General features: G+C 41.6%; 2 protein-coding genes across 8 annotated transcripts in view; both read right to left on the bottom strand.

The window, feature by feature from the left end:
• Positions 1-19,431, bottom strand: part of CKS2 (CDC28 protein kinase regulatory subunit 2) — a 974,690-nt gene that overhangs the window by 921,694 nt on the left and 33,565 nt on the right. The window lies entirely within an intron of this gene.
• The window catches only part of SPIN1 (spindlin 1), an 86,412-nt gene that overhangs the window by 44,344 nt on the left and 22,637 nt on the right, over positions 1-19,431 (bottom strand). For 4 of the 7 annotated variants that reach the window (XM_050761286.1, XM_050761283.1, XM_050761287.1 and 1 more), the window contains one exon: positions 6,993-7,202. In XM_050761286.1, the coding sequence (XP_050617243.1) occupies positions 6,993-7,044 (52 nt within the window). In that variant the 5' untranslated portion in view covers positions 7,045-7,202. Of the gene's footprint in view, positions 1-320; positions 383-1,093; positions 1,213-6,992; positions 7,203-14,489; positions 16,325-19,431 lie in introns of those variants that run through there. The other 3 variants (XM_050761285.1, XM_050761289.1, XM_050761290.1) reach the window with 3 other exon arrangements.

Raw genomic sequence — 19,431 nt, 5'->3', positions numbered from 1 at the left:
AGTCTCACACTTTCACCCAGGCTGCAGTGCAGTGGTGCGATCTTGGCTCACTGCAACCTCCGCCTCCCAGGTTCAGGTGATTCTCCTGCCTAGCCTCCCAGGTAGCTGGGATTACAGGCACCCACCACCATGCCCAGCTAATTTTTACATTTTCAGTAGACATGGGGTTTCGTCATGTTGGCCAGGCTAATCTCAAACTCCTGACCTCAAGTGATCCACCCGCCTCGGCCTTCCAGAGTGTTGGGATTACAGGTGTGAGCCACTCCGCCCAGCCCATTGTAGCTATTATCTGTAAGAGCGGAAGAGTAGAAACAACTCACATGTCCAGTAATAACGGATACCAAATGAATATGGTACAGCCACACAATGAAGTACTATTCATCTGTAAAAAACAATGAGGAAGAGCTAGCTCTACATACTGCTAGAGTGGTCACGAACACACACTGTTAAGCAGAAAAAGTAAAGAACAGTAAGTTAATGGGTACTTATTAACTGGACCCTGTTATCAGTTTGTCACTAAAAGGGGAGTTATATCACCCATCACTGACTTCCCAGTGGGAAACAGAAGATCCTTTAATATATAGCTTTATTATATCTATTTGTTAAAGAAAATAGAACCGTAATTTATAAAATAAACTATTCTATGACTCTAAAACAGTTAAACTATACTAAACCATAATATGCAAGAAACAAAATACAATCAAAACTGTTTTAACAGAGACTTACTCAGGCACATGTTCCAAAATAAGACCAACTGTTTTAAATGAACTTTGTGTACACTCAGATGCTCCAATGATAAAGAACAATGTCTGATCCAGCAGCTCATCTGGACTAGAAATTCTAAACCAATCCCCATCTATATCATACTTCCTGACTTCCAACCCTATGACTCACTCCTCCCCTTGAGTTCTCACTTAACTATTGATAAGTTCTTGGAAACTGAGACTTTACACAAAACAATATAAAGCAGGTCCTCGAACACTGTCAGTTCAATGTTCAAAGTTGTTTCCTTGTAACACTGGAAAAACTGGTTTTGTTTTCCTTGAAGTCACAGTTTGCAAGAACTTACGGACAACATTAAGTGAGGACTTACCATATCTTTCTTTCTTTGAAAATTTCACTGAGAGTCCACCAAGGTGATACTCTCCTTGTTGCTCACTCAGCTTTGTATGACAGACAGTCGTCTCTGGGGATGCAGCAGGTAAAGAAATATGACTACATAAACTTGAAAGAGAAATAAGAAAATATAAGAGATGAGTGATCATCATCTATGGAGGACACGTGATAATCCATCTCCAAAGAAAACACTTCACAGACTCCCCAGTAAGGCAGGAGAAGTCCAGGCAACAAGAGGCATTGCCTCGCAGACAGCTTGCCATCATCTTGGTGCCTTCCTAGAGGAACATCCTAGGATCAATAGACTCAAGGAAAGCCTCCAAATGAAACAGAAACTAATAGCAGAGACACAAAGAAACTCATAAGCAACAAGGCTAATACTAGAAAGGCTGTTTAAAAAGCAATTTATCAGCAGGCACAGTGGTTCATGCCTGTAGTCCCAGCACTTAGGGAGACCAAGGCCAGTGGATCACTCCAGCTCATGAGTTCAAGACCAGCCTGGACAACACGGCGAAACCCCATCTGTACAAAAAATACAAAAATTAGCAGGGTGTGAGGGCACTCACGCCTGTAGTCCCAGCTACTCAGGAGACTGAGGTGGGAGGATCTCTTGAGCCTCAGAGGTTGAGGCTGCAATGAGCCAAGATCATGCTACTGTGCTCCAGACTGGGACACACAGCGAGACCCTCTCTCAAAACAAACAAAAAGTAATTTATATCCCCAGAAACATAAGCTGCTTGCATCTATGAAATAAACAAGTATGAGAATAAAAAAGCTGGGTGTAGTGGTACATGTGCCTATATTCCCAGCTACTTGAAAAGCTGAGATGGGATGATCTCTTGAGCCCAACAGTTTGAAACCAGCCTGGGTAAAAGCAAAAGGAGGAGGAAGAGGGAAGGCACTTAGAAATTAAGTTGCTGACTGAAATAAAAACACAAAACAAAACAGAAAAGGTGGGAAAATATAAAGTCAATAAGCTCCCCCAGAGGATGGGAAAATGTGCCGGGTGCAGTGGTTCATGCCTGTAATCCCAACACTTTGGGAGGCCGAGGCAGACGGATCACAAGGTCAGGAGTTCGAGACCAGCCTGGCCAACATAGTGAAACCCCAACTCTACTGAAAGAAAAAAAAAATAACGAAAAAACAAAATTAGCTGGGCATGGTGGCGTGCGCCTGTAATCCCAGTTACTCTGGAGGCTGAGGTAGGAGAACAGCTTAACAGGGGAGGCAGAGGTTACAGTGAGCCGAGATCGTACCACTGCACTCCAGCCTGGGTGACAGAACAAGACTCTGTCTCAAAGAAAAAAGGGGGGGGAAAAAAAAGGGGGCCGGGGTGGCTCAAGCCTGTAATCCCAGTACTTTGGGAGGCAGAGGCGGATGGATCACCTGAGGACAGGAGTTCAAGACCAGCCTGGGCAATATGGTGAAACCCTGTACTCTACTAAAAATACAAAAACGTTAGCTGGGTGTGGTGGTGCACGCCTATAACCCCAGCTACTCGGGACACTGAGGCAGCAGAATCGCTTGAACCTGGGTTTCGGTGAGCCAAGGTCGTGCCATTGCACTCCAGCCTGGGCAACAAAAGCAAAACTCCATCTCAAAAAAAAAAAAAAGAAAGAAAAAATATATCAGAAAAGGAAAATACTGCAACCTTTGCTAAAATACTAAAAATGGAGGTTAACACCAGTGGAAAACATGTGAAAAAAAATTTTACCATATACCTGAATAGTACTTGTTACCCAATGTCATTAGGCATAAACTGCGACTTAGTAACTAATTAAATTTCAACATAATTATAGATAAACATACGTTATTTTCAAAATAGAAATTCCTGATACGGTGAATGAGATAAAGAAAATATAAAATTATTACTTTCAAATTTTTCCTCTATCATTCACCCTCTATGTTAAAGACAGGTACTGGGGGTCATGGCAAATGTTGGAAGTTGCCTACCCAATCTATTTACCACTGTAGTAGTTTTAAAACATAGCCACAAATTCTTTGCTACTTCTCCCACCAAGTATAGTGTCTATGCTCCCTCCCTGGAAACTTGGCGAGCCTTTGTGACTGCCTCAATGAATAGAATGCAGTAGAAGTGAACCTGTGTAAGTTCCAAGACCAGATAAAGGCCACAGAGCTGTAACAGTTTCTCTTAGGGATACTATCTGGAAGCCTCCTTTAAAGGTCCCCATAAGAAAAGAGATGCCCCAGGTGGCCAGGTGGCTAAAGCTCCAGGCTATTTAAGTTCTATCAGCCTATGTGAGTGAAGAAGCCTTTGAGATGACACCTGCCTGAAGGCATAACTGAGCCACCTAACCAACTCTAAAATGCCTACCTGGGCTTCTTGCTGCCTGAGACAAAACCCTTTTTTGGTGATTTTTCTTTCATTTGCAAACAGACACATTGGTGACTGATACAGGGACTTAAAAGCAGCAGAGCATTTGTCTATGCTAACAGGAAGAATGATTAAGACTCTATTTTACAAACAATACGGATCCCAGGGTCAGCAATCTTTCCAAAATAGGGTATACTTCTGTAATACTGTGAAATATATATATTTGGCCTTCCTCCTCCTCTCGACTTACAGCTTCCAACACCCTTGGAAACTCCAGAGTGGTAAGTGTCTTCCGTTTGCTAATGGGATAACCAGAGACAGCTTCAGGATGGCAACTGGTCTCTAGTAGGACCAAGGAATGACTAGAGGATCAGAACTTTCAACCACCCACTGTTACAGGACAGGGGCTGAAGGCTGAGTTGATCATCAATGGCCACTGATGTAATCAATCATGCCTACACAATGAAGCTTCCATAAAAACCCCAAAAGACAGGGTTTAGAAGAGCTTCCAGATGGCGCGACACTACCTGGAGGTTCCTGGAGGGTGGTAGATGCGCCAATGCCCCTTTCTGCATGCCTTGCCCTGTGCATCTCTCCTTCTTCCATCTGGCTGTTCATCTGTATCCTTTGTAATATCCTTTATAATAAACTGGTAAAAGTTAAGTATTTCATTGAGTTCTGTGACTTGCTCTAGCAAATTAATTGAGCCCAGGAACAGGGCTGTGGAAAGTCCAATTTACAGCTGTTCAGTCCAGAAGTTCCAGAGGCCCAGATATGCACCTGAACTGGCATCAGAAGTAAGGAGCGGTCTTGTGGAACTGAGCCCTCAACCTGTGAGATTTGACGCTGTCTCCAGGTGGACAGTATCAGAACTGGATTGACGTGAAACGGTATGCTGCAGAACTGCTTGGTTGCTGATGGGAAGCAACTCTTCCTCTTCGCACATTTGGGTGACCAGAGGTACTGTGTTGTATTGAATTACAAGAGAATAGGTGGAGGCCGGGCACAGTGGCTCATAAGTGTAATCCCAACACTACGGGAGGCTGAGGCAGGAGGACCGCTTGAGCCCAGGAGTTCAAGACCAGCCTGTGCAACACTGCGAAACCCTGTCTCTACAAAAAAATCAGCCAGGCTTGATGGCACACACCTGTGGTCCCAGCTAGTCAGGAGGCTGATGCAGAAGGACCGCCTGAGCTCAGGAGTTCAAGGCCACAGTGAGCTCTAATTGTACCACCATACTCCAGCCCATGTGAGAGAGAGGGACCCTGTCTCTTAAAAAAAGAGAGAGAGAGAATAGGTAGGAAAAAGCACTTTGGTTTGTTTTTCTTGTATCTTCTTACACAACATTAAAAAATAAACTCACGGTCTCTTAGGCTAAAATATCTAACACGCCAACTAGGATTTACACAGAACCTATTTATCTTTACACCTATGCCATATGCTATTTTAAAAAAATTAAACAATAAGAAAATTTCAGATCAAAGTACTTGTTAGGATTAACAATCTCCCCCTTAAGAAAAATAAAATCTCTTGGTTTAGTTCCTTCAGTTACTTTTACCATATTACACTTCACTTTACTCAGCCTGCTAGGTTTCTCACAAGATGACTTCAATATCGATAAAGAAAATAACAATGTTCACAGCCATGAAAAACGATGAAATCATGTCCTTTGCAGCAACAAGGATGCAGCTAGAGGCCATTATCCTAAGTGAACTAATGCAGAAAGAGAAAACCAAACATTGCATATTCTCACTCATAAGTTGGAGTTAATCTTGGGTTCATGTGGACATAAATATGGAAACTATCAATACTGGGGACTCCAAAGGGAAGGAGGGATGTAGCAAGGGCTGAAAAACTTCCTGCTGGAACTAGTATGTTCACTATCTGGGTGAAAGGATCAATAGAAGCCCAAACCCCAGCACCATACAATATACCCTTGTAACAAACCTGAACATGGACCTCTGAATCTAAAATAAAAATGGAAATTTAAAAAAAGAAAGAATGTTGAATCTGGAATGCTGTATGCTTACATAATATGAACTTTGGAAAAGGAATTACTATTTCAAATGACAGAAACCTAGGAGGTTTCACAAGTCAATAAACACCTGACAGCAATTTTTTCAATTAATGAGAAGAAATAAAAGTATCTTATTCTAAACATTATGATCAATAATAATACTATTAAAAGTGCCAGGCAACTACCTAAACATTTGACTCACATCTCATTTAGTCCTTAACCCCAATAGGTACATTAATAGTCCTATTTTTTGGCCAGGCGCGGTGGCTCATGCCTGTAATCCCAGCACTTTGGGAGGCCGAGGCAGGAGAATTACTTGAGGTCAGGAGTTCAAGACCGGCCTGGCCAACATGGTGAAACCCCATCTCTACTAAAAATACAAAAAACTGGCCAGGCATGGAGGCGCATGCCTGTAATCCCAGCTACTGGGGAGACCGAGGCAGCAGAATCGCTTGAACCCAGGAGGCAGAGGTTGCAGATCGCCTGGAGCCAACATTGCCTGAGCGACAGAGCGAGACTCCGTCTCAAAAAAAGAAAAAGAAAAAAAAAAAGTCCCATATTTTTAGATGAGAAAAACTAAGGCTCAAGAAGACTAAGAAATGTATCCATCTTTATACAGCTAATAAGGGCTAGGATTCTGAATAAGCTCTCATATGCCTTAAACTTCAGTCATCACCAACCCAAATTAATCTTACTGACAAATATTAAATACTTAGATGAATATTACCTTTGTAAAACAGAATCTAAAATAAAGACAAGGGGTACTTAGAGATCTTAATTCTTGTGGTTTTTCTACAATGGAACTCCCAATACTATAGTAAATAAATAGAAGAAATTGTTCTAAATCACTTAAGTTTGTACTATTAATAATAATTTTTATAGAATAATTCTGATTCATTTGTCAAAGAACCCTAAAACATTATGACAGACTTTTTTCAACATTCAAATGTATGTCTGAAATGGAGAAGAATGCTTTTCAAGTCCCAAAGAAAGTATGACTTAGCTATTTTATAGGGTATCCTATAAGATTTTGTTTATCTTTATTGGGAGGGTACACTAAAAATCAGGCAAAGACTAACTTCTATTCGAGTTATACTAGCTATGTGCCACAAAAATAAGATTGATGTAATTTTTATTAAAATTTCCACACCAGTAAACTTCTTTCAAATAAACACAAGAAATTCCAAGTTTATCTTTCTTACTTAAAGCTGCTCCAACTCATGTCACCTCACTTTAACTCTTTCGAAAAGAACTCCTTTTACTATAATCCTATTAACAGATATTTACAACTCACTTGCTAAATTTATTAGAGTTTTACAACCTGCTAGAAGATTATACAGAAATTTCATGTGACTACTTCCCTTTCAAGAAACTTAAATCTGCTTAATATATGCATATGTGTGTAACATACTAGAAACGACAGTTTTTCACTAGCTATTATGTGAAAGTACCCAATTTTACACTTGTCTGAAATGTATTATACTAAAATACGTATTTAAGTATGTGTAGAACCGCAATGCCTACCTGCATCAGCTCTGGACCGCTGGCCTGGTGTCTTTCCGAATGGGGTCTTCATTCATCTGTATTTAAGTGAGCAGCAGAGCTGCTGGACTAGGGTGAAAATTCAATATTCTCCAATTTGAAACTTTTCACAGAATGTTAGTGTTCTCGTTAATCCACCATCCAAGTGTCTCTTTTACAAGTCCAGCAAAAATACGTGAAATCACAAGCACTCTGTAAAATAGTGAAACAGTTCATTACTAGAGTATCAAGAGAGCAAAATTATGCCTAGTGAGCCATTAAACATAAAATTTTAAGCAAAAGTATTAGCTAAAGTGCATTTTGTCCCAAAGCAATTAACTTTATTTCCTAAGACCTGGGTTCTCAGGACATGACAAAGTAGAAAGGAGAAAAAGAGATGATAGACTCTTAAAAAAAAAAAAAAGCCTGGGACATGTGCAAGACCCAAAAGTGAAGTTCTTCCAAGATCATCTGGAATATAATACAGCTGCTGTCTGGCATCCCCATTATTATCCTAAAGCATCCTGCTGCTAGAAACCAGAAAAGGGTGGATGCTGGGATTTCACAGAAGATTTAGACAGCACGGCCCACCTCTCTAACGGAACACCAAGAACCAGAGTATGGGGGTGGGAGACGGGGGTGTGAGGTCACTGGGGAGGCAGAGTGGAAGGACAGCATGGGGGCAGCACAAGAAATCATGTTCAAGACAGAGTAACACCAAGGCTGAAGATCAGTAGGCCAGGGTCTTGGGCAAGAGAAAGAATTCTAGCCAAACACGTCTCTATGTTTCCCTTTCTGCTCACAAGCTTCCAGAAAAACTAAAGAAGGTCCAGGAATTTCAGAGGAGTCTCAAAGAAAGTTTCTCACCCATGCAAATGCCAAAGTCATTTTATGGAAGCAGTGTTATCTTTTATTTATTTTTATTATTATTTTTTTGAGACTGAATCTCGCTCTGTTGCCAGACTGGGATGCAGTGGCGCAATCCTGGCTCACTGCAACCTCCGCCTCCTGGGTTCAAGCAATTCTCCTGCCTCAGCCTCCGGAGTAGCTGGGACTACAGGCGTGCACCACCACAACCAACTAATTTTTGTATTTTTAGTAGAGATGGGATTTCACCATGTTGGTCAGGATGGTCTCGATCTCCAGACCTTGTGATCCACCCGCCTCGGCCTCCCAAAGTGCTGGGATTACAGACATGAGCCACTGCACCCAGCCAGAAGCAGTGTATCTTTTAAACCAAATTTGGTTCCTAGAGATATAGCAGGTCTGTCTCACCACTCAATGATCTAGAGAGACTAGGCCTAAGATGAAGGCTATCAGGACAACTGGTTGCTTACTTGCCTTTCCCTGAGAGCCTATCCAGCTGCCACATCAAATCTCATATCCCTCTTTTACCTCATTCAACTCTCTTCCCACTCAGACCTGTCGAATGGGCCCCTATCACTCTCTTCCCCCAGCCTATCCAAACCTCTCCAGAGGGTAAAGTCGTTCTTCAGTAAAGTGCAGTCTACTTTGACCACATGACCCTACCACCAGTAGCTCCCCCAAAAGACGGTTGTTTGTATTTCTCACCGCATACCCTGGCACCATCTCTCCTACCCCAATCCTCACCCTAGAAGCACATGTCGTAACACTAGTCATAATAGTTATCCCTTTTTGTTACTTTTCTACCTGTTAATCTTCCACCAGTCATCTGCACACATTTGTTGAAGATTATATTATCGGCTTTACTTCTTTTCCTCCATGATTCTCATCAACATTCTTGGCAACCTCAACGTCCACACACGATTCATTCAACCTGCCCTCTGGCTCTTAGACACCCTCCCTTCAAACCACTTACCCTACACTTCATCTATGCTCATAGTCCCAACATAGACCTTTTTATCAACAATAACTGCAATAACCCCAAAACCTTTTATTTCAAGTATCTCATACTCAAAACCATCTCTGATCATTCCAGTTTTCTTACACTGACACTCCCACTCCAACAATTCTTTGATGCAACCAGTACCAATCTACAGCTTTACTGTTTTTCCAGGATCGCATTACCTCCCTCAGGGACTAACTTCCCTCATTACTCTGCTTAGATTTTCATGGATGGTCAACCACATTATGATGATTATTATTCCACTGCTTTTCTCAATTCTCTTACCCTTCTCTTCTTGTCACTGTTGTATGGCAAAACCCTAACCCAAATCCCTTCCTAGAGTGCTTACAACGTAAAGTGGTTAAATGTGGATGAAAAACATACACAAATTTCACTGCGAGCATTCAACAATACGAACCACAGCCTCAATCTCACATCTCAAGTGAGCATTCAACAATACCAACCACAGCCTCAGCAGATAGGCTTGCTACTGGCTAAGAAAACAGAAGCAAAGAGAACTACTCAACTACTCATCACTTCACCACCAAATTGACTGATCAGTACCCTCTGTCTCTCTAATAAAAGATGTACTATCTCTGGGCCACGTTCAACCATGTTACTTGCCTAATCAATCCCATCCTTTTTCTCTGTATACATTTACCACTAGCATAGTTCCATCAGCATACAACACATGATGTAAAGGCCAGGCGCAGTGACTCACACCTGTAAACCCAACACACACCTTGGGAGGCCAAAGTAGGCAGATCACTTGAGCTCAAGAATTCGAGACCAGCCTAGTCAACATGGCGAAATCCTGTCTCTACAAAAAACGAACAAAAAAAGTAGCCAAACATGGTGGTGTATGCCCTTAGTCCCAGCTACTCGAGACGTTGAGGCAGGAGAATCACTTGAACCAGGGAGGCAGAGGTTGTAGTGAGCCAAGATGACACCACTGCACTCCAGCCTGGGTGACACAGTGAGACCCCATCTCAAAAAAATACAATAAATAAGATCAAGAGCTTTTTATATTAAAAAAAAAAAAAAATCATGATGTAGGCCGGGCACAGTGGCTCACGCCTATAATCCCAGCACTTTGGGAGACCAAGGCAGGCAGATCCGGATCACCTGAGGCCAGGAGTTCGAGACCCAGTCTCTACTAAAAATACAAAAATGAGCCAGGTGTGGCGGTGCACACTTTTAATCCCAGCTACTTGGGAGGCTGAGGGAGGAGAACCGCTTGAACTCGGGAGGCAGAGGTTAGAGTGAGCCAAGAATGCACCACTGCACTACAGCCTGGATGACAGAGCAAGACTCTGTCACAAAAAAAAAAAAAAAAAAAAAAAAAAAAAAAAAAACCATAATGTAGTATTTCCCAATTTTAAAACACAAACCATGACTCTACTCCCTTTCTGTGCTCTTTAGAGAACGACTTCAAAGATTAAGAAAAAAAAATTTTTTTGAGATTACAGGCATGAGCCACTGCGCCCGGCCAAATTAAAGAAATTTTTAAACTACATAAAATCAATTTATCCTAACAAATTCATTCGATCAAATGAGAATTTTAACTTACTGATATTCTGAAGTGTGCACCCTTCTATCAGATGTAAGCTTATCTTAGCAATATTTTCTGCTGCTTTCCACTTCATTAACATTTCAAGTTGAACTTAATAGACCAAAAATTTAAGACAGGAGATGAAGGAAGAGTTGCAGTAGGAGAAGGATACAAGGTGGCTATTTAAATAATATTAGAATGCAAAACTCCAGATAAGAGCCCTTCCACTGGCTGGGTGTGGTGGCTCACGCATGCAATCCTAGCATTTTGGGAAGCTGAGGTGGATGATCACCTGAGGTCAGGAGTTCAAGACCAGCCAGGCCAACATAGTGAAACTCAGTCTCCTCTAAAAATACAAAAACTAGCCGGGTATGGTAGTGGGCACCTGTAATCCCAGCTACTCGGGAGGCTGAGGCAAGAGAATCGCCTGAACCCGGGAGGCGGAGGTTGCAGTGAGCTGAGATGGTGCCACTGCACTCCAGCCTGGGCGACAGAGCGAGACCTCATTTCAAAAAAAAAAAAGAGTCCTTCCCTCATGATGAGATGTAGTCTAAAAAATAATAATAAAATAAAATAATGACCCTGGTTTTAACAGCTGCCACGTAAGGCTTTCAAAATTCAGATGAACTAGAGCTTTCCTAAAACAAATCCCACTCTCCTTTGACTGGAAAAGGCTAAACTTAATTTGCTCAGGTTTGTTTAAAGATATACCATCTTCACCTTAAGTTATTCTACTAAGTGATTAACTTTGTAGATGAAAACTGAAGGAAACAAAAAAAATTTAGGTTCAGAGTTAGCATTATTTCTAGGTTAGCAGAACCTTCAAGTGTTATGGAAAATATTGTCAAATGGAGCTTAATTACAAGACCATTAAGAAGAAGGTCCTGCATTCAGAGAGACCCATCAATAGTTGCTAAAACCATCAGGAGAAAGGCTGCTGGAGAACAATAACTGTATGGTATCGAAGGATCACTCCATAAGTTACCTGTTAATTATAAGGGGAAAATGTTGTTGCTTTACAATAGAGCAATCTTGACCCTTCACTACAATAGAACGGAAAGATAAAACAATTTGGCATCATTAAAAGGGAATCAACCTCTCTTTATCCACTTCTTAATGTGATATGACAACTTGTTTTAGCTCCAGGTGAAGTGTGGCAATATATTAAAAAAACAAAAAAATCTAGTCAGGCTTTTAGATCGAATTTCTAGTTTATATGAAATACAGGTGATGCAAAAGCAACTCAGATCAACACCACGAGGAAACAGACAAATTAGTAAGGTGGACTTTGCACTTGAAAAGTGGGCCATACTCTTCAAAAAGTCAGTGTCAAAAAAGAAAAATGGTAGACATACTGCTCTAGACTAAAAGAGACTAAAGACTCAACAATAAGACACAATGAATAAACCACATGGTTTGGTTGGGGGTTGGGGGGATGGCAAAAGTTACAAAAGACACTTAAGGCCAGGCACAATGGCTTCCACCTGTAATCCTAATCCTTTGGAAGGCTGAGTGATGTATCACTTGAACCCAGGAGTTCAAGTGATCAACACAGTAAAGATAGCTGGGTATGGTGATGCACATCTGTAGTACCAGCTACCAGCTACTCAGGAGGCTGAGGCAGGAGGATCACATGAGACCAGGAGGTCAAGGCTGCAGTGAGCCATGATCGAGCCACTGCACTTCATGATCAAGCCTGGGCAACTGAGGCCCTGTATCCAAAAAAAAAAAAACAACACACACACACACACACATACACATACACATTTAAGACAACTGGGGAGATTTAAATGCAGACTAAATATTAGATATTGTAAGATTATCGTTGAATTTTAAAAGCACAAGGACATTGTGGTTATGCCTGAGAACGTATTCTTTGGAAACACATGCTGAAATGCCTAAAGAGATAGACTCACAATTTCTGTAAGTTAACTTCAAATAATTCAGGGAAAGAAAAGAGTACATACATGAGGGTTAACATAAGTATCAAAAGACAAAATTACAATAATGTGGTTTAAGGATCTTAAATAGCTTTATTTACGATTCTAGAATCAAGCAACGCTTTGTTCCATAAAATAGAATGAGCATTCCAGTGAGCAGAGCAGAGGCTACATGTACAGAAACAACAGGCCTGAAGAAAGCAGAAACAAAGAACTGTGAAAATAATTCAAAATCAAATCTGCTGGAAGTTTTTAAATTATTTTCAGAAATGTGATAATGGGACCTGAGTCACATGACAGGCAGCTTTAGTCCTCCGATTATAGATCAGCCTTTTACCTACACTGTTTTGTAAAATGTTGGAAAAGACTAATGGGCTCCAGAGAAGACCCCCATCCCTCTAAACTTAATCTTCATTGTAGATTAACTTCCTTCTCTTACACAAAAACACTAAGATGCAATGTTAAATAAACTCTTTTAAATTGGAAAAGGAAAAGAACTGTAACTAATCAAATTGCTATACTCATAAACCAACCTTGTATGGAAAATGTGGCAATCCTGTTAAATTTGTTTTCTGCCTAAATAAGCAAGACCTTAAACTCTTCGGTTTCAGAGGACTGGCTGGCTCTATTCCTCTGGATTCTGTGTTACCCAGTTGGCTGCTCTCAGTTTTGCATTTAAGTAAAACTCTTGTTTGTTTTTTTGTTTTGTATTGTTTTGTTTTTTTGAGATGGAGTCTTGCTCTGTTGCTCAGGCTGGAGTGCAATGGCACGATCTCGGCTCACTGCAACCTCCGCGTCCCGGATTCAAGCTCTTTTCCTGCCTCAGCCTTCCGAGTAGCTGGGATTACAGGCATGCGCCACCACATCTGGATAATTGTGTAATTTTAGTACAGACGAGGTTTCTCCATGTTAGTTAGGCTGGTCTCAAACTCCCGACCTCAGGTGATCCGCCCGCCTCAGCCTCCCAAAATGCTGGGATTACAGGCATGAGCCATCGTGCCCAGCCTGAATAAAACTCTTTTAAACTTGACTGTGATCCTTTTGATTATTTCAGGATGGCAGAACAAAAAGTGCATTGGTCATTTCAAAGTTACTTTCCTTGTAAGGAAGGAATGAAAAAACAGGACCATAGAGAAATAACTGATTGGGAACTGCATTATCATGCCAACTGGAACTGTCTGGTTTGAGAAATTAAGGCTATTCCTCTCTCCTGATTTCTGGGAAGGTCCAATAACACCTCAGTTTGGTGGTCTGGAACCATGAGTGGCTCCATTTAGATTTTAGTCTGGTCTATTGTGGCCTAGTGCAGGAGATTAGCTCAAAACAATGGCACCACCTACAATTTTTAATCAACATGAACATGGCAAAATCTTTTTTAACGTAGGTGAAGAGCATATTCGTGTTCACTAATGTTATTCTTTGAACTTTTATTTCAGTTCAAATTTTTTAGAAATTAAGAGAAAAAAGATGCTGGATTTTCCTTTGCTAAGTCCATTTTCATTAAATATAGTTAAGTACTGTTATAAAGTTTCAGTGCTGCAAAATAAATAGTACTCGAATATAAAATTTTTTCTTCTTCTCAGCAAGGCAATTTACTTCTATAGAATGTTGCACCCTCACAGATGGAGCAATGGTGAGCATACTACCTGGACAAGGGAGGGGAAGGGGTTCTTATTCCTGATGTATGTGGCCCCTGCTGCTGTGTCGTTCCCCTATTGGCTAGGGTTAGACCACACAGGCTAAACTATTTCCAATTGGTTAATTTAAAGAGAGTGATGGGGTGAGTGGTTTGTCGGGAAAAATGGTTATGGCAGAGCAGGAAATCAGAATGAGTCAGGGCGGAGAATGAGTCAGGGTGGAGAATGAGTCAGGGCAGAGAATGAGTCAGGGTGGAGCAGGTAATCAGAATGAGGATGGGAAAGGTTGCTTTAAGAGGAAGTTAATTTTAAAAGCAGAAGGCAAAGAATTGAACATACTGACATACTGATTCTTGGAGGAGAAATTCAGAACTCATATCTAACAGTATCCAGGCCTGCAATTTTTCTAATCTTAAAAATGTGTCATGAACTTAAATTCTGAAACTCAAAATTCTCATTCTATAATAATCTCAAAAGAGATCAAAAAATTCTCCAACTACTTACCAGAAAAATGATCGTTCACTGAGCACTCTCTATGTGTCATGCACTCCTCACAACCGTGAGGAGGATACGTACTATAACAATTCCATCTTGGAAACTGAAAAACTACAGCACAGACATTAAAGTAACTTGGTCAAGGTCACACAGACTGAAACTAGCATTGTCGAGATACACTTCCTATTTAAAAATAAACACATAGATTGCTTCAATAAATGAATATGGTATCACGAAATCAACGACCATGTATTCTCTCCAAAAAGGCTAAAACATGAGTATTTCAACATTTCAGATATAAAAGCAGTAATCTCAGGAAGTAGAGTCATATCAAAGTATTTGTTGCCTGCTGCTATCACTGAACAGTGTTATTTATAAAGAAAATAGATTCCTAAAACTATGCAAAAATACTAAGTTCCCAAATGTTAACACCAGGACCACTAATGAAAAAGTATACAGGAGCACTAATAGTGAAACATGTCAAGCCCAAACTGAAGCTTGGGCTGTCAACAAGTTGTCTTAAAACTGCTGTCTTGGTATGCAACAAGACCTAAACAAAAAAGAAAAAAATGGTGGTCACACAAGGTTAAACGTGAAGAAATACACACTTTGTTCTTCCATTTCCTGGCACCCAAATTCCTAAAACTCTAGGAATACCAGTGTCTTTTTTATGCTAATGAGATGAATGATGTCTGATGGCTTCTGGATAGCCTCAGGAAGTGGTTTGATTGCCAGGGGAACCCGCCAGTGGTGAGAGGGCTGGAACTTTCAGCCCTACCTTGGGAAGGGAGGCGGGTAGAGCAGGGGGCTAAAAGCTAAGATGATCATTAGTGGGCAATGACATAATCAATCATGCCGGCTTACTGAAGATTACAGAACAACCCTAAAGGACAGGTGCAGAGAAACTTAAGGTTAGTGAACACATGGAAGTACTGGGAGGGTGATGAGCCCAGAGTAGGCAGGGGAGTTCCACACTCCTCCTCTGCCTTATGCATCTCTCTTCCATCTGGCTGTTTCTGAGTTGTATTCTTTATTATAAAATGATAATCTAGCAAATACACTGTTTCCCTGAGTTCTCTGAGTGATACTAGCAAACCTGAAGGAGGAATGATAGGAGCCTCCAATTCATAGCTAGTGTGTCAGAAGCACATAATATAACCTGGACTTGGCTGGGGCATGGTGGCTCATGCCTGTAATTCCAGCATTTTGCAGGCCAAGGCCAGGAGAACACTTGAGGTCAGGAGTTCAAGACCAGCCTGGCCAACACAACCCTGTCTCTACTAAAAATACAAAAATTAGCTGGGTGTGGTGGCACGCACCTGTAGTCTCAGCTACTGGGGAGGCTGAGAGATGAAAACTGTTTGAACCCGGGAGGTGGAGATTGCAGTGGGCCGAGATGAGATCACACCACTGCACTCCAGCCTGGGCAACAGAGTGAGAACTCCATCTCGCAAAAAATAAATAAGTAAATAAATAAAATGAATAACCTGGACTTGTGATTGGCATGAGAAGCGGGAGCAGTCTGGTGGGATGTTATGCTATTTCCCGGTGGATACTCTCAGAATTAAGTTAAACTGTAGGACAACCCACTGGAGTCATCAGAGAAAATGAGACACAGATAATGTAGAGAAAACCCACACACATTTGATCACAGAAGTGTTGTGCTGAATACGAGTATAGAGAATACGAATTTGCTTTTCCTTTAAAACATAGTGGGGATTACATGTATTATCACAAACATTTATACGAAAAAAATATAGCTAAAATCTGAATACAGGACATAGATATTAGATATGAATGGCTAATCAGCTTTCTTAAATATGGTATGTAGTTACAAAGAATAACAACCTTACTCTAAGAAGTGTCATGATGGCCGGGCGCGGTGGCTCAAGCCTGTAATCCCAGCACTTTGGGAGGCCGAGACGGGCGGATCACGAGGTCAGGAGATCGAGACCATCCTGGGTAACACAGTGAAACCCCGTCTCTACTAAAAATACAAAAACTTAGCCGGGCGAGGTGGCAGGCGCCTGTAGTCCCAGCTACTCGGGAGGCTGAGGCAGGAGAATGGCGTGAACCCGGGAGGCGGAGCTTGCAGTGAGCTGAGATCCGGCCACTGCACTCCAGCCTGGGCGACAGAGCGAGACTCCGTCTCAAAAAAAAAAAAAAAAAAAAAAAAGAAGTGTCATGATGTTTGCAATTTAATGAGACTTTCAAATGGTTCAATAGCAAAAAACAGAGCAAAATGTAAGCAAATTAAAATATTGATATCGGGTATACAGGCTGGGTCACTCTGCTATAGTTCCAACTTTTCTATGTGTAGAAATTTCATTTACAGCCAGGCGCAGTGGCTCACACCTGTAATCCCAGCACTTTGGGAGGCCGAGGCAGGCAGATCGCCTGAAGATGGGAGTTCGAGACTAGCCTGACCAACATGGAAAAACCCCGTCTCTATTAAAATACAAAATTAGACAGGTGTGGTGACGCACGTGTAATCCCAGATACTCAGGAGGCTGAGGCAGAAGAATCTCTTGAACTCAGGAGGTGGAGGTTGCAGTGAGCCGAGATCATGCCACTGCACTCCAGCCTGGGCAACAAGAGCAAAACGCCATCTCAAAAAATAAAAAAAGAAAAAGAAAGAAAATTTCATTTAAAAAGTTTGGGGAAAAAACAGCAGGGGAAAGAAGTAACTAAGTTTAGAACTAGCAGCAGCATCACAAGAGTTTACCAGTTAAGTTTTTAACTAAGACATCATTATTAATAGTAGACAAATGCCAGATGTGGTGGTATGCATCTGTAGTTCCAGTTCGGGAGGCTGAGGTGGGAAGATCCCATGAACCAAAGAATTTGATGCTGCAGAGAGCTATGATCAAGCCACACTGCACTCCAGCCTAGGTGACAGAATGAGAACCCATCTCTAAAACTAAACAAATAAAACAGGCCGGGCACGGTGGCTCACGCCTGTAATCCCAGCACTTTGGAAGGCCGAGGCGGGCGGATCACAAGGTCAGGAGATCGAGACCATGGTGAAACCCCGTCTCTACTAAAAATAGAAAAAATTAGCTGGGCGCAGTGGCGGGCGCCTGTAGTCCCAGCTACTCGGGAGGCTGAGGCCGGAGAATGGCGTGAACCCGGGAGGCGGAGCTTGTAGTGAGCCGAGATTGCGCCACTGCACTCCAGCCTGGGCGACAGAGCGAGACTCCGTCTCAAAAAAAAAAAAAAATAGGGTAAGAAAGGACAGTTTAGCAGAAAAGAAATTTAAAAACATAAAGAGGAAAAGACAGCAAAATATCTGCAATTCCTGAATGTAGATGTTGAGTACAGATATTAACTGCCTGTTTCTACTTTTCTATGTTTGAAATGTTTCACAACAAAAATTTAAGGGTCAATGGTTTTAGGTTTTACAGTTCTGGAAAGAAAAAACACTCAGAGCACATCTCAAAACCTTCCTAGGTAACTACAAGAATTTATTAGATATTCTTGGGCCGGGCGCAGTGGCTCATGCCTGTAATCGCAGCACTTTGGAAGGCCAAGGCGGGCGGATCACAAGGTCAGGAGATCAAGACCATCTGGCTAACATGGTGAAATCCCATCTCTACTAAAAAAAAAAAAAAAAAAAAAAAAAAATTAGCCAGGCATGGTGGCGGGCGCCTGTAGTCCCAGCTACTCAGGAGACTGAGGCAGGAGAACGGCGTGAACCCGGAAGGCAGAGCTTTCAGTGAGCCGAGGATGCGCCACTGCACTGCAGCCTGGGCGACAGAGCGAGACTCCATCTCAAAAAAAAAAAAAAAAAAATTTTTATTAGATAAACATTTAAAATTTTATTAGATAAATATTTAAAACATTTAAAATGTTACAATGGGCAGGGTGGGGCTCACATCTGTAATCCCAACTTTGTAAGACCAAAGTGGGAAGATCACTTGAGTCCAGGAATTCCAGACCTTTCTGGGCTACACAGTGAGACCTCATCTCTATAAACATTTTTTTAAAAAAATTAGCCAAGTGAGGTGGTGCATGCCTGTAGTCCCAGCTAACTGGGAGGCTGGGGTGGGAGGATCACTTAAGCCTGGGAAACAGAGGTTGCAGTGAGCCAGGATGGCACCACTGCACTGGGTGACAGAGCAAGACCTTTCTCAAAAAATAAATGTTACAATCGATGGAACCTAAGGACGATGTTCTAGGGGCCCATGGTGTAGGTTCTGCCTTTAGCTGAAACTTCAAAGATTAAAATAAAGGGCTCAATCCTTATAAAGTATTGCTAATTACACAATGTTCAGCTACTTAAGGATCCTGGCAAAGCAGCTATCATATATACCAAGTAGATATCTGAAGGTCTTCAGAGCCCAAATTCTCCTATCAATATAAAAATTATTAGGCCAGATGCGGTGGCTCACGCCTGTAATCCCAGCACTTTGGGAGGCTGAGGCAGGCGGATCATAAGGTCAGGAGATCGAGACCATCCTGGCTAACACGGTGAAACCCTGTCTCTACTAAAAATACAAAAAATTAGCCAGGTGTGGTGGCATGCACCTATAGTCCCAGCTACTCAGGAGGCTAAGGCAGGAAAACTGCCTGAACCCAGGAGGTGGAGGTTGCAGTGAGCCGAGATCATGCCACTGCACTTCAGCCTGGGTGACAGAGCGAGAATCCATCTCAAAAAAAAAAAAAAAATTATTAAACACCCTAAACCTCTAAACATCTAAACACCAAGTTTTAATACAAGTATAATACACCATCAACATTTATAAGGACCATGGATTTGGACAGGAGAAAAATTTTATCTTCATCTTTCCTAACCTCTACCTGAAGTACAGCAGTTCCTTCTATCATGAATGTAAACAAACCACAGTATCAGTAATACTTCCAACTTCTCAACAATAGAAATCACATATATTTCCATCCCATTGAATTTGTTGTAGCTCAAAATACCATTTAAACTCATCAACTGACACTT

This window comes from Macaca thibetana, chromosome 15, assembly GCF_024542745.1.
Source record: "Macaca thibetana thibetana isolate TM-01 chromosome 15, ASM2454274v1, whole genome shotgun sequence".
In the NCBI taxonomy this organism is placed as follows: domain Eukaryota; kingdom Metazoa; phylum Chordata; class Mammalia; order Primates; family Cercopithecidae; genus Macaca; species Macaca thibetana.
The sequence above is the reverse complement of the archived record's forward strand: the minus strand, read 5'-3'. Positions and strand labels throughout refer to the sequence as shown.